The sequence below is a fragment of the Phoenix dactylifera genome, chromosome 2 (genome assembly GCF_051530095.1).
Source record: "Phoenix dactylifera cultivar Ajwa chromosome 2, Ajwa_hap1_PhDact_Kaust_v1.1, whole genome shotgun sequence".
Classification (NCBI taxonomy): Eukaryota; Viridiplantae; Streptophyta; class Magnoliopsida; order Arecales; family Arecaceae; genus Phoenix; species Phoenix dactylifera.
The window spans coordinates 10,078,356-10,104,802 of record NC_143191.1 but is presented as its reverse complement, the minus strand read 5'-3'; the positions used below and the strand labels follow the sequence as shown (position 1 = coordinate 10,104,802).

Below are 26,447 nucleotides of genomic sequence, written 5' to 3'. Positions count from 1 at the left end.
TAATCAACCTAGTTGATTTTTTAGGCCAATCAATAAAAACCTACCCTGAGACAATCCTGGGCTCTATACAATCCAATTACAAGTTTGGATGGACCTTTTTCTCAAGTTTAAAACTTGAAATTTATTATAATAAAAAATAGAAAGAATTAAAGCACAATAAGTATTGTTCTAAAATAAATATGCAAAACATTCTGTTGGTTGACTCGAATACTCTTGAAGGTACTTCACCAACACTCTAAAGTTGTGGATGTGATCTTTCAGCTTGCAATGAAAGCTCTTAAATGATGTTTGTTTTGAAGCTCTCTCTTTTTGCTCTCTTTCTCTGGCTCTTAAAGGATTTTTTTTTGTGGTGCTTGAGCTCAGCTCTTTTCTTTGTTGTTCCTACGTATTTATACTCTTTAGAAAAGGTTGAAACACTTTTCTAGCCGTTAGACAATTAATAGAGTTGTTAAGAGGAGAAAACAGTCATTTAGACCAGCCATTACAGTTGTCAGGCACAGAGGAGTAGACTCGCAATTTTCTAGGGTTGACTCGAGCTTACTTTTATTTTTGCTATGCTCTGTCTTTCATTTTTGGCGATTCTAGAGTCGACTCTCTCAATTCAGGGGTCGACTCGAGATTTCTAGAAGTCGACTAGTTGATTTTAGAGGTTGACTCTTCATGGACTATCTTTTTCTGTTTTCTATCTTTCTGCTGTGGCTATTCTGAGGTTGATTTAACTATTTCTAGGGTCGACTCTAGTTTTACTTGAGTCGGCCCTTAAGTTTCTTAGGTTGACTCGGCAATATAGTGATTTTTTTGGCTCTCCATATTTTTTCTATAGCCATTCAAGGGTCGAATCATTTTTATCTAGGGTCGACTAGTGCTAACTTAGAGTTGGCTCGAGTTCTTTATGGGTCGACTCGTTGATGTGATGAAATCTTTGGCTTTCTGCCTATCCTCTGAGACTGTTTTGAGGTCAACTCACAGTTTGTTGGAGTCAGCTCGTGAAGGTGCATCAGTCAGCGACGGTATTTCGGAGTCAACTCATTGCAAGCTTAGGGTCAACTCTGAGGTAGCTCAGGATGAAATCTTTTGTGCTTGTTTGTGAGCTTCCAAGGAATATTTTCATGGCTTTTGGGGTTTAGCTTCTTCATGTGGAGTTTTAGATGGATGATCTTCACTTGAGAGTGACTAAAGTTTTTCTTCTTTACTTTCTAAAATATATCACTTAAACTCAAAACAATTATATTAGTCAATATTTAGCTCAACTATTTTGCACCATCAAAATCAACCTCTTAGGTTCGACAAAAGTCAAATCTTCTCGTTTTGGAGAAGAAAATACGGCTGATCATATAATGAAGAAGTCTCATTTTCGCTGAAAGTTGGTTTGCACTGACTTTTTCCATCTCATTCACTTCTTTCTTTTCCAAATTGAGTTTTAATCCTAATCGACGTTCTTCAAGATAATCATTCGAAGGTCCGAAGGGCGGCATATACAACATTCTCCCCAAACTTGAAATATCTAACTGAATGTGAAATCCTTTAACAATGGACTCCAAATTTTCAACTCCTAACCTCACATTCCCATAAAACTCCATTAGCAGGTTGGGGTACGTAGGAATGTCTAGTAAACACATGAATTCCCATCCCATCTACTTCAGTTTGCCTCCAATCAAGAAACCCCTCTCGCTCCAAAAAATCAAAATCTACTTTTCAGCCGATAGTAACCACTCTAGTGGAGAGAGGTACCTAAGTTGGAGCGGCTTGAGGAGTAAATGCCGTCTCTTCAGTTTGCACAAGCATTCTATCCATTTTGGCTTTAATTCTTCTCTCTGACAAAACTAGGATTTTCGTTCTCTTTAACTGTCGAGCAATCTGCTTCTTGAGAGCCATTGAGAGTCCAATTAACCCAAAAGGAGGGAAATTTAGGTTGTGGGTGAGCGAATTTTAGAGGAAAATAGGGTAGAGCAGAGTTTCGAATGGAAAGAAGAAGAGATGAAATAAAACGGAATTGGAATTGTTCGGATACACCATCCATCTCCCGATATAGGGGTCGGCTCGAACTCACTTTTGAGTCAGCTTCTGAGTGGTGGGGTACTAAATGTGCTATAAGATACTTCCAAAGAGATATTCATATCTCATGATGAAGCTAGAATTTTCTTTTGTACAAATTAACTCTTTTACTTTAGAACTCTATATGTGTGACTCGGACTTGACCAAACCAATCTAGATTCAATTTTTTTTGGATTAGGACCAAATTATATATGGACACAATCCGACTCGAATGACCCATTATGTCGAATTTTAGCTATGGATCCACCCCGATCTAATCCGATCTTTTATTAGATTGGGTATGGGTCCAACATTAGGACCCAAACAATAAATCAGATTAGGTCTGAGTCACTCATGACTCGATCCAACTTGGCCTATTTGCACCCCTAATCATGACAAGCAAGACTATTTTATTTAGATTGTGGAATGAGCAGAGAGGGAGAGAAGTCTTTTTAAGAGGTTGGCAATAAATGAATAGCCGAGTATGCGGCCTGGTTTTTAGGGACACAATAATAGGACCTATCGGCTATATGGCTATCACACCGGATTCGAGTTGTATCTTTCATGCAAAATAAATGATTGATTTTTATTTGCAACATCAACTATTAAATCATGCCTCGCACAGCTCAAAGCACTCCGAACCCTCTCCTTCATCTGCCTTCACAAACCATGTAGCGGTTATTGCACGATCCAACATTACACATCGCGAAAACTGGTGAATCATTTGCGAAAAATACAACCCTAACTCATATCACCCCTTGGGGCTTGGTTTGGTATTCTTGCTTGAAAGCTTCCCAGGCTCGTTTAATGCCCTCCCGGTATGCTGCACTCGTTTGCAGGGGACTCGTATTTATGTAACCATACCAGCTTTGGACCAATGAGTGTTAAAGAGTCTTTACGACTTTGCTTTAATGAGAATTGTCTTTATCCTACACTGGCTACTCTGTGCTCAAGATCTTATAATGAGAGATCGATCTATATTTTGTAACTTTCAAGAGAAGGATCGAAGGCTGCATATCTTTTCTTTTCTTCTAGGACATGCAGCGCCAAATGAATCTTTACTGCTTTTTTTAAGGTATTTATGGTGACAGTGCAGCAATGTAGACCAAAGTAATCACAGAAAAAAAAAATCAGAAAATATGCATTTTTTCTGATTTTAGTGTGATAATCTATAATTTGGATGGCTAATTGCCATCACGTATATGTATTATAAAAATAATTACAACTGGCAAACATCATCCTATTGATTTGGCTTTGGGCTTATGAATTGAAATAATCAACTTGACCGCCAACTATATAGTGATGTTAATTGTTTAGTCTCATACTAAATTGTATTTCACATTCTCCTAATCATTTGAAGGTTATATAATGTAGCAATTATCATTGTAAACAGCATTACAAGTATCATATGTGCAAGGTGCATCCAATACCCAATCTTGATCCACTTAAGTGACTACTCGCTTTACAATGAGTTCACTTGATTATCAAACCAAACAACTAAAATACTGCATACACCAAGGGTTGGTAGACTTCTTACAATTTCCAGACCAGACTAGGAGCCAAACATAATCAAGAAGATGTTTCTCGAATGGATTACAGCAAAATCGTCCAGGCCATGGCAAGACCTCTAGTGACGATGTCCTTGAAAATGTTAACTAAAGCAATTGCGTTGAGCATAGTGAGTGATACTCTATTTATTCTTCAGTATAACACAGGAAATTGAACTTGAGCTATATTGGCCAAAGGTGAAGCACCTTGAAGCTCTGGTGGTTGCTTCATTTTTCTGCCTGTTGTCTTACACTATTTTCAGTAAACTCACTTAAATCGTGCAAATTTCTCTCAAAGAAAGCTTAAAATCATGGAAATTTATTGGCTTTGTAAGTTTCTCTTTTTCCATTAGGGTGTATATTTCTCACAAATTTAGTGCTAAGGTGTCTATTCTACGGGATTTCCCTTGTCTTCAAGTTTCCTAACTTGTAAGATAAACTTCATCCAACATCAATAATGGTACTGGAAAAACTAAAAATCCTTCCCCATCACCTAACATATACAGGAGAGCTTGTAGAAGAAACATCTATTTCTAAAATAGTCCTTGTGATATTAATAGTTGTGGTGGAATAAAGAACAACAAATACATTATCATAACAAAAAATATTACTTGATGAAGGAAAACATATCGTGGAAAAAAAAAAAAACAAACCTAGAACAAATCCACCAATACCGAATTCAGACAAAATACTAGCATCTTTGTTAATATACATATCAATAATATCCTTCAAAACAAGCATTAAGAATCACAAATAATTTCATTTACTTCGGAGCAATAAGAAAGTAAAAAAAGAAAAAGCAAACAAATGGATCAATTCTCTATCTGTTATGCAGAGGATTGGAGCCTGTATAGACTCTCCTCTTCTCTTCATCAAGAGCCCCATCTAGTATTTCATGCATAGCTCCTTCAGAAGCAGCAGAAGATTCAACAGGCCCCAAGTTAGCATAGCCAAATCCACCTCTCAATCTTCTAAAACTGTCAAACACATGAACATTTGAGCAACAACTCTCCAACTGCAGCAATATCAACAGAAGTAGACAGCAGGTGATCTGCTTCCTGAGGTTCATAACTCCAGAACACTATCATGCTGCACTTGATTGGTGATGTGGTATTTGTTGAAGAAGCAAGAAGTTCCTGTAAACCCTAAAAGTGAAACAGGATGGATTAATTTATTGTGCTGCTGGTGCCTTATTTGGAGTTCTGTGATACCTTGGAGTCTGCAAAATCTGTATTTGGTCAAGGTGTGCTTAGAGAGTCAAAATGCATCGATTGTGAGGCCGCTAGGGGCATATTAAATATGGTGCAGGTTGTCGTTGAACCTTCTTTGGATCCTGAATTCAAACTTGTCTTTGACTTCATGAAAGCATTACATGTAGTGGATGATATATATATATATATATATATATATAGAGAGAGAGAGAGAGAGAGAGAGAGAGAGAGAGAGAAAAGGTGCCTAACTTGCTGAACTTAGACCTGCTCATACAAACTAAATCATTAATTGTTGCATCTTTTGCTTGGAGTCTTAAATAACGGCTCTTAAGAATTCTTATTTATACAATATGTTTTTCAAACCGGAACCCGATCATTTACATTGCTTATTTTAAATTGGAGACTCCAATACAAACACTGAGAGAACCCACATCACTAGTTTCGAGATTGACGACTGTCAGTTAATTGAGGTGCTGAATTAGCATTTCATGTAATTGTGGCTCTCCTCTGTTCTTGCAATTCATGTAGATTTTGCTCATCCAATTCATGCATGAAGTCAATTAACATGGCATATTTGTTCAATTTATAGATGTGATTTGTAAAATGAAAAAGATGTATCAAAAAAGAGCCATTCTATAACTTTGGGAATTGATTTGGTTTTTTCCATGGAATTTTTTGTTACATGGATGATTTGGCTACAATTACAGCCAACAGGAAGGATTTTTTTCACTTGTGATCCTATCACATGCTAAAAATTGGAGTGATTAAATGACAGCGATTAGAACATTTCCCTCAATTTTATATTAATATAAAGTACTCAGCCAATATGCATAAAAGGAGACGGGTGTCAAAATGATCACTAGAAAATGAAGAGGTTGGGAAAAGGAAAAGAATCAGTTATTGGAGAGCAACAAAGAACAATATTAAACATACCTAAAAACAATTAATTTATTACTGGTTAAATAAGTAACAATATACATGTCATGTGATAAATTATTGATATTGTGCTGTTCTCTATCTAACTATTGCTAGTTTTAAAGTAAAACAAAATCATGAATAAACTATTAAAAGTCCAAACAAAATATGCTTGAAAATATTGTACATTTTGAAACTGCAAAGTCATATCAATTCATTTGTAAGCTGCTACAAATATACAATATGTATAGTTACAGACTTTTATAATACTTGCATACAAGATTGACCTGCACCACCACTTCTGAAATTTCACTTGGTGATGAGCCAAGCTGATACAAATTCAGCACGAGATGTTTAGCAAACTTAAATGTGGATTAGTTAGGTAGTAATATAATAAATTTTTTGCTTTCTCTGGCATTATTCATTTGAGAAAACAAAAATACTTGACATATATTCGCAGCCACTGGAAGGTTCTGTTGATACCACACTCACGATTGCACATTTTCTTTCCTTACTTCATTAAGGAATGTGTTCTTAATTTTCTTTCTATGCTTATATTTTATTGAAATATGCAATGGAAGTATGGCTCAACCAGCAAAGGTATAAAAGATAAAGCAAGGGAGATCCAAGAAATAACAAGATATTAACAAGAAAATCAGCTTTGACTACGAAAATAATCTTCTCTATGCATCCTGACTCAGTTCCAGCCTTTTTAGAACCAACTGTTGTATTGAGGTACATGTTCTACGAACAGCTAATTTGGGTATATTTCCCTTCTCATTGGATTTGGTACATCTGCTTCCAAAATATCCCTAGCTTCACCTTCTCAACACAAGGAGTAAAAATAAAGGACATGAAAAAACAATAATACCCATGACTATGCCAATTGTGATTATGCCAAAGAAAGATGGCATTTCTTCAACATTGAAATGGTTTAAATCCATCTGGTGAGAAGCACGTTCCGCCTTCAGTGCATTATTCTCCGCCTTCAGTGCACTGTTCTCTCTTGTTAACTATGATTAGTAATATCAGCAGAATTAGACGTTAAAAATCCTTGCTTTTCTCTCAGAACCTGCAAAATTACAGAAAAATATTACCTGCTCTGCCATGTCTCTGAGATCTTCCACAGCTTGCTGCACTGATGAAATTATCTGGAAGGTGACATCATCATATGCTGATTCAATGTCTTCAGGGGACTGAGGATCGAAAGAGATGCCTTTCATCATAAACAATTCCTCCAACAGATCCACATCTTCCTCTGAGAGATGCATCCTCAACTGCACATGTAAACATGTACAAAAGTTCGCATTATTGATCCAGCAAAATGTGCATAATGCCTGATTTCAAGTTTTTCATCACTGACATTTTCCAAAACTCTGTCATGTGAGTTGTTTGGGGTAGTTTTTTCGATGTTGTCTTTTTGTTCACTAGCAATGGCTATTAATGGTGTCTTTATAAGCTTTGCTCTGCAAAATGACCAATACATGACAATTTATTTGTTTTCCAGTTACAGAATTCGCCTGCAATATTTGTAAGACACACCTAGTGCCAAAGCGAAGAGTGGACAGGCTTTCTGAAGCATTTGAAGGGCTAGGAGAGCAGCAGCACAGCAATGCAGTTCTTGAATTCCCACCCTGCAATGCAAAGATACTGTTCAAGAAAGACAGAACAATAAATGAGACCAAAGGAATTTTTGATGACTGACTAGTGCATCTCGTAGAATGCGGGTAAGTTTCGAGTCACGATAAGGTATGTGGCTTGTTTTGCCTGAAGTAGAGAAAAGGACAACTGAATTAATGTGCTAGAACAGATAGATGGAATTTTCGAAGTAGCGATGCTTGCATTCAGAAAGGGGAGGGATTGCTTTTGTTTACCAGTTGTTAGAGCATTGATTACATTGCCCAGGGATGACAGGGACTTGTTTATCTTCTTGGCCTCGTCAAGGATTCTTCCTCCAGCACCAGTTTTTTCAACCTTCTCAGAACCAGCTAAATCGACAAGAACAATTTTTCCAGTTCTCATCCTACAAAAAGTAAAAGCTGTGCTCATAATTCAGAGCTCATAAATTAAAGATCATCACTTGCAACAATACATACATGTGAGTCTAACCAGTGACCAGAAACAAGTCACCCTGACAACCAAAGAACACAACGAAACAATCACACAAATATAGTATTGCTATTAACGCAGTAGAAATCCACATTATCAACTTCTCAGATCATTATGGGCAATATCTGCTAATTTTACACCAAGGAATCAATGAAACAAGGAAAATTTATTCATATGGAAATCAGGTCTTCCTTAGGCTCAAAATCCAGCATACTGCATCCTGAAACAGGCCTTGAAAGAATATTTGCATCAAATTGGAAACCTAAAAGGCCACTTTAAGATTGATTGGTGGTCAAGATCAGAGATGTAATGCGAAGTGTCTTAGGAACTACTCTGCTAACAGTGGTGTAATCTCTTTTCGTTCCTCGTTTTTCAAGAGATTAAAAAACTTAACAATTACTATTCTAGACATTTTTCTATGAGATAGGTGTATTGTAAACATATTCCAATTAAAGCAGTGAATGGATCCAACAGAATACATGGGGCCAAAGGCCAACTACTTTCAGTATTCTTGGTTATTTTCAGGAAAGAGGAAACCAAGAGGTGTAATGCCCTAGACCCAACCAAACATGGACACAGCTATGCTTGACAAACCCAATATCCATTCCCCTCTTCTATTGAGAGCACACATACCCCCCTCTCCCCATCTTGCCCTCCTCAAAACTTCCCACCATGAACCCTTATGGGCTGCCACATCCCCAGCAGTCCTCTACACCCCCATGCCTCTCTCTCTATTCCTCTCTTTCCCTCACTAACCTCCTGCCTTTCTAAGTGGTGATCCAAGGCTGTGTTTTGGAGGAGGAGAAGATAGAAGCCAAGAAATTGAAACTATCACCAAGGTAAGATCTTATTCCCTACTCTTAAGTTAAAATTCTTGGAAACAAAGGAGTAAATCTCTGGAGGCTTTAGTGTAGGATTTAATTTCTGAAATATTTGATACATTGGGTAGCAATGGCTTGGGGAGATGAGGAGTTTTTGAGTGCTTTGGTGTTGATCCCAGGACAGACTGGTTCTGCACTTATTCAGTCAGAAAATTATAACTTGAATCCGATTGAATATTTTAATCTGGAATTTTTAACTCAATATTGTTAACTCAAAGATCCATAAGCTTGCAAATTCGAGAATTTCTCAAGCTTCTTTGATTGGTCAAATAAATTGTTGAAATGCCCTGATGTGCAGGTGTAGGCAGAACAGAGAATTGAATTTAATTTGACTACAACCTTACTTAGACTTTGCATTATAGTGCAATTTCTGGTCAGGTAGTAGTTATGATGCATTGTTTTGAATCTGGAGATTATTGCCACTGTCCACAGAACAGGGCAGATTATGAAGACATGGCTTAAGATCAACTGTTACCTTCTTTGGATGTAAAACTAGGTTTGGAAATTTTGTACTTTGGAAGTAGGATGAATCTGGAAACTCTGGTGATTGTAGGATTCTCCAGTAGGGATAAACCCATTTTTCGTTTGGATATATTTCGATCAATCATGTATTTAGGGAGGGTTGGTATAATCAGATAGAAAACATTTTAAACCTCAACTACCTTTTTTTACGTTGATTTTTGAGGTGTTTGGGGAGTTTGCTAGTTGGTTGGTTGGGCACAGGACATGTCCTCACATGCACTTTCTTTTTCTTTGTAAAGACATTGATACCATGTGGATATAATTATATCATAACAAACATTATCATTATGACGAGAATGCATTCATGATATTTGTGGGGGAAATTGCTATGGAATGAGATTAAACTTTCATATATGAGATTAAAATTTTAATTGAGTTATGAATTCTATCTATATAATATTTGATATTTGATTATGACTAAGTTGGAGGCGTTAATTGAAGAATTGGCTTATTCGAAAAAAGCCTTGTTCTTTGGAAGATCTAGACATGCATTTGATGACTAACCTCGTGAAATTGATGCTTGGTCATAGGATATGTGCTTGACATAAGATTGATGCCCAATCATCAGGCATAAGCATGACATGAGAATGATGTTCAGTCAAGGAATGTAAGCATGACAAGAAGTTGATGACCATTCACAAGGCATATGTGGGACCAAGCCTGAGTTATCAAAAGTTCTATATTATGGGTTGTGAGTATTGTTGATTTGGAACTTGGTGAATTATATGATCCCTTATCAAAATATGGTTGAACTTGCAATTCAATTTTACATTTTATAGTGTATTTTTTGGATAATTTTGTGAAAATTACTCAGGTTTTTTATTCTAAATTAAATTGTGGAGTGTATGTGGAACACTTACTGGCTACATGTTCGCTATCTTATTTTTTTGCCTTATTTTACAGATACTGTGGCGAGTATGGTTTTGGGAGTGTGACTGAGGGCAAGGTGAGATGCTTTGTAGTGTGGACCGGACCTTACCCTTTAATTGACTATGAAAGAAAACTACTTCAAGTTTGTTAGTAGTAATAGTTATTATCATCTAAAACTTGGTGTAGTTGTAACCAAATGTTATTTTGGAAAATCTTGATATTTGGACTTTTGCATGATGGAAGGTTTGATACTTGGATTTTCTAGGACATAAATTCAGGGTCTTAGTAGTTCCGATGTCATCCACAATCTATTACTTTTTCAAATGACATCTGGTTTGGTTGCTTCTGCTGTCTATATGGTTTAATGTACAGGTTTCTTTAAGGCCTTGCACAATTCAAGAGGCTAAGCCTTGGAATATGCAGCTGCATCATGTGCCCGGTCTACCTTGGTTGGAGTGTGACAAGTTGTGGTATCAGAGCTTAGGTTATGATCGCTAGGGTTTGGCCTAGGATGAGGTGGGACCGACATTGAGTTTTGGGGATGCATTTCTATGTTATATAACTTGTTGATACTGATATTTAATTAGTATCAAGCAATTTTATCTTTTGCTATTCAAGCAATTTAGATTCTTTATAACTTGTTGATATTGATATTTAATTAGTGTAGACTGACAAGACATAAGGTCATGCTAGGAGACCAGTTCGGTTTACCAATGGCTTTGGGGAAGCTTGGGAGCCCATGAACCAACAAATCAGCGGCACTCACCAACCTGCTATTGGCACCAACCAGCAAGGGGATCCTAATGAACCTGATAGTATGCCCAAGGGGCATTGCAAATGTGGGATCTAGGGTTAACCTAGGTGACCAGCAGAAATCACAAAGTAAAAAGAGGCCCGGGGCTCTTTTTAATTTGGTGATTTTTAAGTAAAGTCTGTAAGTGATTTGCCAACTTTACTTAAAAGTCGCAAAAAAAAAAAAAGTGGCCAAACCCCTATTTCAAACGAAATAGGGACCAGGTTGCGGAGCTTGGAGGAGCCTCCTTCGCATGGCACACCGGCCTCTGCGTGGCTCGCCGGCCTCCTCCGGCCGACCTCCACTTTCCTCTATCTTCCTCTCCCTCTCCCTCCCTTCTCCGCACGCTCTCTCTTTTTTCCTCTTTCATTCTTCTTCTCCCCATCCAGCAATGAATTTTGTTTCCATTGCTGAAACCATCAGCTTGATACGACTGGAACCGCCTAGTTCGGGATGGTTTTGTAGATCCTGCATAGGACAAAAGAAGGGGAGAGAAGAGGAAAAAGAAGAAAAGAGTAAAAGAAGGCAAAGAGCCAAAGACAACTCAATATTCTGGATTCTCAAATCTCAATAATACAAATTGTATTCTTAATTAACATAGCAAGGGGTTTATATAAACAACCAAAAGCCTAATAAAAATCCAAACCATAGAAATAAAAAATTGGAATCCTCATAAAATTCTAGTCCTCCAATCCACATAAAAATAAAATTTCCTAATTCTCAAATAAAATAAATTTTTTTATATTTGCGCCTAATAGAAGTGCACCTAAATTTCTTATTAAACAGTCCTCCGTCATACTCCCGTAGTTGGAAAAAACTGGACTTCGGAGAGTTTGTCTACTGCTTCAATCTCAAGTATGAGATAGAGGACGACCTTTCCATTAGACAAGATAACTATAGAAACTTACATCAGAAGAAGTATCAATCTCATCATCTTTCAATCTCATCTCTTTGTTGAGTAAGATGTGGCGCCTTAGAAACTGAAGTACCTACAGGATCACTTGATGTTAAAATAGGAGACTCAAAGGTACCTCGGCAAAGTAATAAATCCTCTACATTGAAAACATCACTAATATTTATATAATTAGGTAAATCAAGTAGATATGCATTAGGTCCAAGTTTTCTAATAATAAGAAATAGGCCAATAGCTCAAGCATAAAATTTCTTGAAGGAATTTTTTGACAAACATTCTGAATGAATACGAACCATAACATTATCTCCCATAAACTCCTTAGCCCTATGATACACAACAGTAGCAAATTTGTAATCCACATTACTCATTGCAATTTTACGCCTAAATTTATGGTTCAGAATATAAATGCTTTTTCTAACAAGAACCTGAGGAAGTGGCTTATTCTTAGATCTAAACTCCTTACTTGAGGGTTTGTCACTGATGTAATGTTCTTGCCCTCATTATTATCCACAAAACACACCTCACAATATCACAATGGTGGTCAACTACCTCTTAATCATCCTCAAACTCTTTCTCATCTTCAAATTATTCTATGTGATCTACTACCTGATCCTCAATCTCTTGCGGATCATCAGACTTATTGCTCTAAGGCTAAGGCTTGTTGAGGACAACGTGCAACTATATGACCTCCATTATGACAGCGATGACCTGCATGGAAGAACCACTATAATAGGGACCACCTATTGAACCACTAGAACAAGTAACAAACCGAGGTTTCATATTTCTAGTAGTACTATCCTTAAAAGCTGCCTAGAAAACAACCCTAGATTGGGTAGCAGATCTTGACTAAGAAACAGATCTAGACTAACAAGACTCACTCGCTCGAGAAGAGAACCTACATTGAGGAGTCTTAAGATACATCTCTATAGTGACGGCCTTTTGATAGGCCTCCTCCAAAGAATCAAAAGCATATAACACTGCTTCTCTCCTTATATCTTCCCTAAGCCCATTGATAAACCTCCAAATTATATGAAATGGATCTTCCTGTATCTTGGTCCCAAGCATAAGCTCATCAAATCGTTCCATACATTTAGACATAGTTGAAGTTTGCCTAGAGTTCAAAAGCTGATCAAACAATTGATTCCTATGGTAAGAAGGTAGATATTTCTCCATTAACTTTTGCCCCATGACTGCCCATTCGGTGATAAATGGATCATCTAAAGGCTGAAGGTTTTGTTGGACACTTTGCGAATATTTCTTAGGAGCTCCTACGAACTTCATCTTAGCATAACAAACTCTTTCTATCAATCATATCATACCCATCAAAGTAATCCTCAAGATCATCTAACCAATCTAGAAAGGTGTCAAGGTATAATTTACCATCATAAGATCGTACGTCTACCTTAACCAACCTAGTAATACCACTAGTGTTCTCCCGATCATATCTATAGGGTGGAGGGGAATGCCTATGGATCCTATTAGGATATCCAGCATACTGATCAATGGACCTATGACAGACTCCTCCTGGATGATAATGAACTGGTTGCTGATGGTCCTGTCTGGCTGATGTCTAGGAATATGATGTTCCTGTATAAACTCATCCTCATCAAACCTAGATTCCACACTATAAGGAGGATCTCTAGGCAAGGCTCTAACAACATGCCTAAGGGCATAATTCATCCTATTAGCACCTGCTAATGATTTGGGAATGGGGAGGATGCTATGGACTGACCTAACTGAATGAGAGGGCAGGTTGTCTAACAGACCCATCTGCCCCCCAAACCTCTTAGAGCTTGAGCTACCTTCTGACTCAATTGCCCATATTGTTAGCTCATTCACTAAAATTTCCAGTCTACAGAGTTCATAAAGGCTTCAGGGTCAAATGGTGGTCTAGAGGTGGAGGGAAAGACCTTTGCGGTAGTCTAGTCTATAGTGGATGGGTGGACACTCTGTTCCTGATCATGGTGTGATTCGATCAAATATAGGGCTATGAAAGTATACAGAGATAGACTAAAAATTAAAATAAGTAATAATGAATTCTAAACTATTATGATGCACACACACGACTAGTAAGTTAAATGCAAATGATATGCCAAAGTCCAAAAACTAGGCTAGATGCAACAAGCAAGAAGGCTAGATGCAAATAAACAATAGATGCAATGAACAAGAATATAGGATATTTTTTATATGGAAGAAAATGAATAAAATTAAACTTGGAACTAAAGTAATTTACTAGTTACCCAATCTATTAAATATCAATCAAGCTTTCAAAGGAAAAGATCTCACCTCACAAAGAGCACCTTAAACCACTACTTTACCTTCTAGCGAAGAAAAACTAACCGTAGAGGCAGAATCAGCAAAAACAGACAAAAAAAGAATCAATACGTCTAAATTAGCTAAGAACAAACTTTCGAAAAATCCTACAGGTGCTGATGTGGCAGCTGATGTTGCATAGTCTGCTGATGTGGTGATGAGTGGATGTTGGCATGCCACTAACTAGACAATGTGGAGCATCGCTGATTGGTTGTTGAACCAGGTCAGTTCAGATCAGGATTAGATCCGGATTCGTGGGTCGAATCTAGATTCGAACTTGAATCGGACCTGAGTTGGATCGATGTCAAAGAGGGTCAGATCTGGATTAGACTAAATCCATAAGGGCTTCTTATTCGTGAGGTTTGGCGTCCGCAACCCTAACTGCAGATGGCAATGGCGACGAGAAGGTGATGTGGAGACCGCCGAGGATGGGGAGGAAATGGCCCCTCACGGTTGAGGCCGAGGGCAATGACATAGAGAGCCTCACCAGAGGGGAGAAGTGGCTGCAGAGGAGTGGGAGTACTGGTTGGCTAGGATGTTCATCCCCAAGGCCCCCGCAAGAGTAGCGACGACAATGACAAGAGACCTGTGGAGAGTGTTCTTTGCATCGGGTAGCACCTCGCGGTGTCAGAATAGATGCCAGGGAAGAAGGCGAGCTATGTAGACGACGATAAGGTCCACTAGGAGGTCTGGCGATCCAATTCTTTGGGAGGACGATGCTGCTAGCGGAGGCTGCGGAGCCCGAAAACGGAGGGCTCCTGGTGCCTGGGACAAATGAGCTTATAGCAGCCTCGTCTTAGAGGTGCTCGCAAGTGGGGTTGATGGGCTATGAGTACTCGGCGGCAAGGGAGAGGATGCCATCAATGTAGGAGCAAAGGTGAAAGAGGGAGCAAGGGAGGCCGGTTTATGCGAGCGGTGGCTCTGATGATGCGCTGCACATGACTGGCGAGGGAGGTTGAGCTTGGAAGGGAGAGGGATGGTGGCGATGACATGGGGCATCAAGCTCGCAATAGGCAGCCTCCTTATGGATGTTCTCATCTACACAACGATGGTTAAAGGTTTCAGAGAATAAGAGCCGGCAGTGGCCGAGATAGAGAGGGAGGTGTGGTGGAAGAGATGAAAGGAGGGATGGTGGTGAAGAGGGGATTCATCCTCCTTTTGTGCTATTTTTTCTTTTTGGTGATGGTGGTGGACTCACGCGAATCTCGAGGTGGTGTTGATGGAGCAGTGAGAATGCTACGACAGTGGTAGTGGATCATAGTTTGCTTTGATATCAACTGATGTAGGATAAGCTCGGGAGGTAGGAAGAATAGGATGCTCTGACACCAAACCGACGCAAGATGGAAGAAGGGGAGAGAAGAGGGAAGAAAAAAAAGAAGAGAAGAAATAGAGGGAGAGGGCAACTTAATATTCCGTATTCTCAAATCTCAATAATGCAATTAACTTTACAATGGGTTTATATAGACAACCCAAAAAACTAATAAATTCTGTATCAAAATAAAATATTGGAGTCCTCATAAATAAAATCTCTTAATTCTCAAATAAAATAAAATATTCTAATTTTTATATTGCAACTAACAAAAAAGTATGCCTAGATTTCTTATCAGATGATCCTCCAACAGTGGTTTTGATGTCGACCTATCATTTAATTGAACGATATTTGGTTAGGTTGCTTTTACTATTTACATGTTTTGATGTGTAGGTTTATTTAAGGCCTTGCATATTTCAAGAAGCTAAGCCTTATGGAATATGTGACCATGTAACATGCCCGGCTGGTGTAGCTAGGTCGGAGCGTGAAACCAAGTTAGATCTTTGTTCTCTTAATGCCTTTTTCCCTTTTACTCTTAACCACTTTGTTTGTAAACCCAAACAATATTCATTAGCGATATAACTTTTATAAAAAAGGGTGGCCCAGGGCATGAGTCTCCCATCATTGTGGGGTCTAGGGAGGGTCAGATGTATGCAACTTTAACCCTATGTGTCGAGAAATTGTGTCTATGCTTCTAACCCATGACCTCTAGATCATCCTGGAGTAACCTTATTGTTGCGCCAAGGCTCACCCTCTATTAATGATAGAACCTCTATCCTTCAAAAACCTTCAAAAATACTCACCCAACTCCTACCTTATTAAAATAGAGCCATCCTAATTTTGATATTAAAACAAATCAAGATGGTAAATCCAAATATAGATTAAAACCATATGAAACCTTTTGATCTTGTTTTAAAACTTCCTATGATAAATACTCTTAGAAATCTCTTCATACTCATTTGACTTGTTCATGCTTGCTAATCCTTTCCACCTTGCTCTTATTCCTTAGCCCTTGTATGCAGCAAAGCCTCCTCTTATACTCCAAGTCATTCAACATTGTTCTAGATCACTCCATGGAGATTAGGAGATAGAGTATAGCACCACAAAATACAAACATTGTTCTAACCTATGTGGTGTTTCCTTTAATCTCTTTCTTTTTGGTGGTAACAACCACTTAGCTAGAAGAGGTTTATACACTCTTTTTTTAAGAGAAACTACTTTGTCACTTTTTGGCCAAAATCAAATTATGGTTTAAAATTTGTTTATATGAGCAACTAGTGTTACTTTTGTCCTTTTCTTGATCATTCGGATTCTTGATATATATTATAAAGTAGAATTTTGAGTATATGAAAGAATAGGAAGCATTATCATATCCAATTCAAAATAAATTGGAGGGATAAAAAATTTTAGACATGTGTTTGGGTATCCTAGAGCTTTGATCTCATAAAAACTAGACTTTATATGAGATCGAGTATATTTACTTTAACACTTTTCTTAACTTTGCTTAATTATTTCATTTTTAATAATTATTTGTGCAAAACAGGGGCTACGATTATCAGAACCACTACCGAAATTGCTAAACTTGAAAGAATCAAAGTCATTTTGCTTGATATAAACCAAACTTGTTCCAAGCTTTCAAACATTGGACCTTATAGTATCTAAATCCCTTCATGAATATCAAGGGTTTTGCAACATAGACAACCAATCTAACCCTTTCCCTTAAATCAATTTATCCAGTCCAATGGAATTGAAAGTACGTCCTGGTAATTCTTCTAGACCACTTGCAAAAGAACTCACGAGCTGATGTTTGATCTTAAATCAGCAATATGAGCTGAAATAGTGGGCCGCAGTCTACTTGATCGGAATAAATAGAAACTTTCAAAAAGAAGTTATAATCATTTTACTTTCCTTCATTCAGTATATGCTCTCATCCAGAATTAATTTCTATTGTGTTTTAGAACTAAATTCATTTGTTTCTTTCTAAAGAACCATGATAGTTTATATATAATATTTAGAGAGCATGGCTATGACTTCATTGTCTTTGACACAAAAAGGTTCTTGATTATTCTTCTTACTAAAATGAGTAGAATTCGAGTAGATATTGCAATCAATCTGTATTCCACAAGCAAACATAGTAGATTTTTAGTTAACTTCCATTTCAGATGTCAAAAGTTTTTAAGCTGACACCTTTCTCTCTCTTCATGAACTTTCACAGGAAAGTAAGATTCCATTATTTCTGACAAACAATTGATCACCCATATCTATCCACCACAAGTTGAAGGTCTATATTATGGCATGGGCATATGCACATATATAATCTATTTGTAGAAGTCCATCCTACTGTGACAAGTTTACACCACAAGCATATGAACCTATGTAGATTGGACCTAAATGCAAAAAGTTCAGCTTTTGCACCTCGATGTAAGAGTAACACCTTGACACACAACACAAATACTAAAAGAATATAATAAAGTGGAAGCATGGACATACTTTGTTGCTTTTATACAAAATTGGAACTTCAGAGTTATAATTTTAGCAACACAATACAAATTTTACAATGATTTAATATTTCTACATTTTGGCACCTTAAAAACAAACACGGAGTTGTGACAAACTTTAATTCTGGCAGCACCAGAAAAGAAGAATAACATACTTAGATGAAGTACAAACTCTTAACAGATAAAATTAAAGAAAAGGCTCTCCAATCCATCTAACAAAGCAGGATCAAATTTTTCAGAGTTGCAACAGTATAACTTTTGCATCTAGAGAATGGAAACCATATGTTTTCAGCCTGATAGTCATGAGTATGTAAATGTTTGCCTTTGCCAAGTGTTATATCTGAAAATTAGGCAACAAAAAGATATCTTAATCCAACACAAGGATGAGCAAATAAAAACTAACCTCCCATCAGTAACAGATTCCCTTTGAACTAAAAATATGTACAAGCAGTGGCTTCTACTACTGGCCAGATTCATTTCTATATATGTTAAAGTCTGAAAGGCAATAAGAATAGCCTAACATCTTACAGATGATGACGATGAGAAAACAAAAGCACTATATTTGTATACCCATCTTAACTTCAAGAATTAAAATTGGCAAAAGTAAGGATACGTGTTTCTCCAACAGCTCTATTGGCAATTCCCCGCTGCATGTTGTTATTAGTTAGGTAGGTCACATTAACAAACATTGCATTTAAGTGTAACCAAGATATCTTACAGAAAGACTGCGCATGGCTTCCAAAGCATTCGAGATAGAGATCTGGATATCAAATATTGGACAAAAACTTAACATCAGAACTGACAATTACTTTCTTTTTCTAACAAAAACATGCTCAGCGATCAAGCTATACCTCTGTTGCCCCAGAAATGTACATCTCTTGGTTTTTTCCCTGCTTAATTTGGAGGTTATCTTTTGATAAATCAAAAAGGTCTCTGAAAGATAGCATAGAAGAGTTAATTCTCTGAAAGTTAGTATAAAATTTCATTTGTTCCATGCTTGGAGTAACATTAGGGAGATTCTATCTGCTTTAGAATATGAAATTTATCCATCAAAAGTAGTTCAGAAGCTACGAACCTTATCTTATCCATATAGATTTCCACCTAAACATGACAAGAAAACATATATAAATGATATCGCCACAATTATGAGGACAAGTCAAAGAAATGGTTTATATACCATTGACAACTTGAGCGTGCACTTAGCCATATCTGTTGAAGATTTCAAGCTTTCAAGAAGCCCATCCACAACACGCTGAAGTAGTCCTTTGTCATGCTCATCACAGTCGAATATATTGGGGCCCTGATTGAAGAGTGAGTGCATGTAATGGATCAGAAGAATAATATTTACCTACGTCATGTTATCTAGTAGATTTTTGTCCGTGATCTTATCAGATAAAAGAATGGAACTATGATTTCATCACTTGACCTCCATGCTGTATGTCTTTCCTGCTCCAGTCTGTTCCACAATCATGAATGAAAGCTAAAATAAGCCAGCATTATAAAAATAAAATGCTACTAGTATTCAGCTTTTAATGAAAGAGTAACTAAAACCAAACAATCTTCTCCCCAAATTTCAAGGCTTTCACCACACATTTGAATTTGATAAGCTCAAGTTATCCTATCATTGCATCACTTTGCTTGATTGTCACACACTCACACAAATGAGATATTCCATACAACAATGCAAAGTAATTTATAAAACTGTCATGATGTAAAACTTGGTACAATGTGTACTTTCAGGCTTCATGACGACAGCTAAATCAAGATACATATGTAGCTATCATACAATTCAGGATATTTTGCAGCAATGGAATTCAATGCATCACAGTGCACACATTGCTGACCTTTTTATATGGTTCAAGGAGAACTCAGGATCTTTTTTCTTGACTGCCTCAAGATACTTTTGAATGGATGTGACACAAAAAAAACAGGAAAAGAAACATTTGATTATGCTTTTGTCCTTTTATGTTTCAAAAACTCTTTGTATGAAAAAGTAGACCTTACAAGTACATTCTACAAAAGGCCCAAAGTCAACAGAGAAAAAGGCCCAGTGCCCTTCCCAGAAAAGAGAAACATATTGCAGCAACACTTTTAAATTTTACTCTGATGAAGTAATTAGCCAATAGCCATATTTGCATATGCATTACTGGATTTACATGTTTTGATGTATTCAAGTTGTATGTGTGCAGACTCCATATGTACATGAATCTTCAGTGTGGTGATATCTCATTGCATCTGATCTTTAATTCTTTACATTAAAAGCAATGTGATCTTTAAATGGGTTACATGGTCGAGTCCTACTACCTATTTAATAAACAGATTTCCTTCAGCATTAGATTTTAACCTGTCTTCTAAATGCCATGTGTTTGGGTTGACAATTTAACTATATACTTATATGTCAACCCCATAGAGACCTGCCTATGTGCTCATTAAAGGCCAAGCTGCTTATAGGGGCAGTTTAGTCCTAGGTGAGATACTATCAAGCCAGCCCCACCTAAGGCAAGTTCCTATAGGAGCTCCCACTCATTTTTTAGATTTAAACTCACAAATATTTGCATACAAGTACTGATTTTAAAAGCAAATTCCCATGCAACTCCCAACTGTTTACTCCACTGACAAATTGTGCCTCTTCATTTCTCTTCCAAAATTGCCTACCCATGAAGTTCAATTTTAAGTTTTCCCCCAAAATAGAAGGTAGAATAATCTACTACTCAAGATACATTCATTATGTCCATCCTATTCATCCGCTCTTACAAAGATGCATCTTCTGTACATCTAGACTAGTAGAAAGTAAATTTACAAATGGATTACAATATCACAAATAAAATGTCTTAGAATTTTTAACTTCATCTTGATTTCCAGGTAATAGAGGGCAAGTCTTGGTGCGACAGTAAACTGCTCCATTATGACTTAGTGTCATGGGTTCAAAGCATGGAAACAGCTTCTCTGCACAAGAACATATGGCCACATATATTTGACCCTTCCCAAACCCCATAATGGCAAGAGCCTTGTATACTGGGACACCCTTTTTCATCTTGATTGCCGGTTACCGAGATCCCATAAGAATTATTTGAACTCAATAGCATTCCATCCAACTTTCTGCAGTGCCACTGGAGTAGCCACCAACTGAAAGTGCTAAAAGGCGCAGCTAGAAAGATAGCATGACATAACATTTTCAAAGTCAACCAAGTTTCATCAGGTAGATGCTGCTCTTTTCATGCAAAGCCTGCAATTCCGGTTAGTGCATCAAATCCAATGCATTTAAAAAAACATTATGTAATTTATAAAGCACCTAGGTTGCCTAAAAATCTTTGTCAATGGCTACGTGAGTACTTCCATTACTCATTCCATCACAAGTTAGGTTCCCATTTTTATCTATTTATTTAGAGCATTTAATACATCTCCATTATGTTATATAACCATGCTTGGCTTTTGCATACACATATATATACTTTACTTTTGCACTTGATGTACGTTATGAGAAATAGTATAGTAAGTTCCAAATTTCTTACCTAGATGAATGGTGCATATACACTAGCAATAATCTAATACAAATTTTATAAACTTGTCTTTATGCGTCCTTTGCATGGTCCTATAAATGAAGAAGCATCTAACCAATAAATTCAACATTTCCAATTCCTTTGCTAAAGTACTAATGTCCTCACCAACATTTTCTATAGAAAACAAAAGATAATATGGTTGTTAATCAACCACTTGCTCATTGTATACTTAAATCATCATCTTAAAATGTTCCTAGAAAGTGCAACCAATACATTCTTTTTGCTTTTAGACTATCATCCTTGCAGCATTTCAGTATATTTCAAATTAGAATTTAGATAATGATAATTTATCAACAAAATTTCCATTGTCAAAAACATACAACAAGAAACTTAGTGTTATGAGTTGTCCATCAAGACCATAGAGCAAGTAATACAAGGTAGATACAATTTTTTTAGTTCTATTTTAGGCCACTTATATGGAGAATAATTAAATTATCATGCACAGTTCTAATATTTCAGATACTTTGATTTATAATCCACCACATCCCGTCTTAGTAAACGTTTCTTTTGCCAATTGAAGAAGAACCATATGAAAATCTCCTCTTACACTTTGAGTATGATATAGTCCAGAGCTTAAAAACATGATGTCTACCTTTTATGCATAAACTACCAAGCCAAAGTGCTTTTTTCTAGAAGTCATATATTTTATCTTGACTCTAGCTGATCTTAGCTAGATGATGCTTTTATCTTAGCAACAAGAATTATAAAATGCTTCTCACTGCTGTCGGTTAAGAGAATATCATTCAACAAATTGTTCTTATCTCGGTTGTGAAAATAAGGAGTAGGTGTAGGAGTGGGCATTGGTGCATATGCAAGGAAGCAAACATTATAAAAGCACTTCAAGTAAGTGTCTAGGAAGCAGGTAATGATTCAAGTTTCCACAGAGTTTACAAGGCAAGTACGCTTCCAGCTACTAAAGTTTTTATTAGAATGTTTGCGTAACTTGATCATATGAACAAGGTGTTGCCACTTATCTGGAGCCCTGATTAGTCAAGCTCATGTCATGGGCCACATAGATGAACTATTTCCTAGCACCCCACACATATAAACAAGCTAGATATACATTAGTAGCTCTTAATATGAAGAAGAAAAGCAGTGAATCATAAAAAAATTGAGATGGACAGGCAATGGAATGTATGTCAATTACCCAAATGAAGGAAAAAGACACTTGTACCACATCACATATTGGATAACTGTAATTTCCATTTAAATAACATGGCATTCTTTCAAGAACACTGTCAGTACCAGTGGCAATTGAAGTTCATAAAAGTAATAATATCAACATTTCACTAGAAGTTACAAACAAAAATCAGCACTACTGCTAAAGGTACCTCTTGTTATCAAGCCTTCTACTAACTACATAGGTTTTCTAATAAGCACCTGTTTTTGGATATTGATACCAAAACTCCCTTTTTCTAAAGTAGATAAATGAAACACGGATTTATATATAAGAGCAAGAAAAACAGTTAGAAAAATGAGAAACAACTATATTTCTAAGCTATCATTTCACAACCTGTGAACGGACATAAATGATAATACATTAAAATTAAATGATAACATTGGTCAATACATATAAACACCTATTATGAGTATGTTTAATTAAACTGTAACTCACTTGTCCATAGGTAATGATCGTTCCATTTATTCCGTTCATGGCATCTGCTTTAAGAAACATAAAATATCTCTCAGGCATATAAAGCTATGGAGATGACTTTGGTAACTAGGATGCAAAAATCAAGGTGAGGCATTATAAATAAAATATGGAGAACAAACCATATAAGAATATTAATTTTTGCAATAAGCACAGACCTCCAATAATAGGCATTGCAAGGAACTCATAGACATCTGCTTGTCCACAATCTGGGTAAAACACTTTATCAAAGCAAAAGAGAACATCATCCTCCTTCTCATCCTAACACAGATGAAACCCTTTTATCAGAACATATACTTTTGTGACAACATTAACAAGACAAAATATAATTCAGAAGAAGGATACCAACCGTGAACCAAAAAGACTTAGCATCTAAGGCCTGAAAGCATATAGCATCATCATAACCTCTTCTCTCACTTGAATTTAAAGGCCTAAAACGCACAGAGATTGTCACATTTGACATTTTTTCCACCTGTGACAAAATTTCAACAAGCATATCATATATTAATGCCAAAATCATATTGTTGTACAAACCTGAAATTTTTCTAGTTGATTAATCACCTTGCCCGGCAGAGAAAGGGGAAAGTTAAGAAAAGATTATGATCAGTCCATTTTCTTCCCTCTTCTATTCCTACTTCATGATTTTACTTGTTCATTGATTTATATGACTAGAGTCTGGCAAATGCAATGCATGTGAGACGTCGTATGGATGGCTGTAATTTTCCCAAGTTACTGAAGATTTTTTGTTTCCATGTAATTTGATGAACGCAATTCTAATTTGGGAAATTCACCTTCCTTATTTCTTTCACTTAAATTAAGAACTGAAGTAGGAAGGTATATCTATTCATGACAGAAGTAAATGTAACAATGTGGAGATGGACTATCACTGACCTCATGAAGCAGAACCTCACAGACAGAGTGGAGGTGGAGGTTTGAAATTTGGGTTTAATATTAAAATAAATATTCTAATACTTAAATCATATACATGCTTGAATATCTTCTAGTGCTTTGCTTTCTTGTTCATTTGTACAGCACATTTGAAGGTTAATTCTAGATTTCTTTGCAAAACAACTGTGTCTGGAAGATTGCTGGATCAGACTTAACCCTTTCTTTTCATCATAACTGTGCTTTGTAACCCTGGAAAACTCTAAGCCAGTGATTCTGTTGAGTGCTTCTAGAAAATTCAGGGCAGCGGCCATACTTCCTCCTGAAAAACTTATATTCCTTGTGGAGGACCTCCAAGCATTATTTTCATGCTGAGGAAATACTAGGACTGCATCAACATGTCAATAGAATATATAATATGTATAGTAAACGTTCCAAGGTTAAGAAATTATAAATATGTAAATGAGCTGAAGTGGGATAGTTTGCCTTGTTGTGCAGAGCACAATAACAACAACACAACACCAATGACAATGAATAATAAGACTTCAAGGGACCACATAAATACTCCAGAAAAGTATTACGAAAACCTAAAATTCCTTTCAATTGTATGGATGGAGAAACGTTACAGAAAACAAATTCCTTAAAAGCTCAAGGTATTTCTGCCAGGATTAGATGACCGACTAGTATAATTAGGATAAACTGTTGTCCCTAGAAAAGTGATCAAGATCAGTACATTTTGGCAGAGGAAGAGAGAGAAAAACATAAGTTCATGAAATTGTTTATAAATCCACTAATACCGCGAGGCCTGTCTAAATAGAACGACCATAAGTCCCATGATTTTGATAACTTTTTTACCGAGAATTGGCCCGCGATGCTCAAATCGCCATATCTTGGCAACCCTAAAGATTTCCATAAATGACTTGCTCGAGGAACAATTTCCATAAATAACACTAAAATAATCAGGAATTTGGAATGATCAAATTCAGTCTAATGATAATGATGGAGTTATGTACTCGTTCACCGAAACTCTAATGGAAGACTAATTGCATTTTACGTGCAAAACTAAAAAAGGTAAAAAAAAAATACAAATGCATCAATTCACTTATGAGAGCTAACATTAAACAAATCTCAAGTTTGCAAGTAAGGCGGTCCAGAGTTTCTTTTTCAAAAAAAGAAAATTCCAATAAAGCTCTCACTCTATCTCTCCCTTCCTTTATGGGCTCCCCTCTGTCTCTCTTGCTGGCTGCAACAAAAATCACTACCCTCGCCGGCGATATATTCGATGCCATAGGTAAAAAATTAAATGTGGAAAGAAAGAAATTTGCAGGAGAAACGGCAAAAAAACATCTTACCGCGGAATGTCTATCTCTTCGCCAAAGCCGATCTCTCACTCCCGCACACCGGGGTATTCAATGGGTTCTTGTTTGGGTCTGAAAGCAGGAGGAGAAATCTCTCACCGGAAAAAGAAAGCAGAAAGGAGAAATCTCACGGATCTCGGCCGGAAGCCACCGGGTTAATGTAAACATCCCGACCCGCCCAGACCCGTAGGCCGTCTATTTGTATCAAGTAGGGCTGGAAGTGGGCACGGGCCGGGCCGATTCGGGTCGGGATTTGGACAAGCGGATAGAATTTGGATCAGGCTTGGACTTAAAATAGACCCAAAGATATTTCAGGGCCGGGCACACTAGGCTCAGCATGGATACGGCCCAAGCCCAAGACAAACCAGTCCAGCCCGGATTCAACTTTCGTGGCATTCCGGGTTTGATTCATGTGTTCCAAGATGCGCTCTTACAAAATTTTCATTAACAAGCCTCACTTTTCCTATTACTGGCTCTGTGATACATGCTACAGGGGGGGTCTAACAATCCTTGTTTGATCCACTTGATTTCTGAGTTGCTGTTTACATGTGTAAGAGGACGTGGACCATTATATTGCTTGATTGCAATAACGCCAAAATGGGTTGGCCCAGTTTTTGATATAAATGGTTAAATTGGGCTGGCCCAATCTAGGATCGGGTTGGGCTTGGATCAGACTCAGGCCTGAATTTTCTACATTTTGGGCCTGAGCGCAACCTGAAGTCCAACAAAAGATATTTTGAGCCGAGCTCAAGTAGAAACATGACCCGGCCCACCCCAGCCCATTTCCAACCATAATATCAAGGTTCCAAAAACTATCTATCCTACATCAATCAGGGGTAGGTACAGTTTACATCGACAAATCAATAAAAAAAATCTATAGATATTCATGGATACATTTTAAAACTTCTAGATAATTTTTGAGATTTTTTAATGATATTTTCAGTAAATTATATGTTTTTGATATGATTTTATGTATGTCCTAAAGTTATAAACTACATAACTGTCACGTAAATATCATATCATACAATATATGAATTACGTATATAAATTTTAGATATTCATATTATCATTTGAAAAG

At 37.0% G+C, this 26,447-nt stretch overlaps 1 protein-coding gene across 6 annotated transcripts; it reads right to left on the bottom strand.

Annotated features, from left to right (window-relative positions):
* Positions 1–6,350: 6,350 nt before the first annotated feature.
* LOC103713278 (ATP binding microtubule motor family protein) lies at positions 6,351–25,555 on the bottom strand. 6 transcript variants are annotated; one of them, XM_008800148.5, is made up of 17 exons: positions 25,364–25,555; positions 23,476–23,598; positions 23,285–23,387; positions 23,091–23,134; positions 19,342–19,371; positions 19,093–19,215; positions 18,991–19,016; positions 18,767–18,848; positions 18,634–18,675; positions 18,529–18,562; positions 18,319–18,394; positions 7,582–7,730; positions 7,413–7,474; positions 7,250–7,341; positions 7,071–7,173; positions 6,805–6,984; positions 6,351–6,720 (listed from the first exon to the last, which is right to left on the bottom strand). In XM_008800148.5, exons 2-17 carry the CDS (start codon positions 23,587–23,589, stop codon positions 6,526–6,528), a joined length of 1,455 nt encoding a protein of 484 aa, XP_008798370.1. In that variant the 5' UTR covers positions 23,590–23,598; positions 25,364–25,555; the 3' UTR covers positions 6,351–6,525. The 6 variants fall into 6 exon arrangements, with proteins under 6 accessions (XP_008798370.1, XP_088571391.1, XP_088571393.1 ...); XM_088715265.2 differs by having other exon boundaries at positions 23,091–23,137; positions 25,364–25,540; XM_088715267.1 differs by lacking the exon at positions 19,342–19,371.
* Positions 25,556–26,447: the final 892 nt, after the last annotated feature.

Bases quoted from the DNA above. Each gene is read 5' to 3' on its own strand.
- LOC103713278 (XM_088715265.2), bottom strand. From the start codon at position 23,589: ATGTCAAATGTGACAATCTCTGTGCGTTTTAGGCCTTTAAATTCAAGT. The intron at 23,138-23,284 runs GTCTGTGCTTAT...TGTTTCTTAAAG, and splicing joins TGCAATGCCTATTATTGGAG to CAGATGCCATGAACGGAATA. The intron at 7,475-7,581 runs GTAAACAAAAGC...TCTCTACTTCAG, and splicing joins AATCAATGCTCTAACAACTG to GCAAAACAAGCCACATACCT.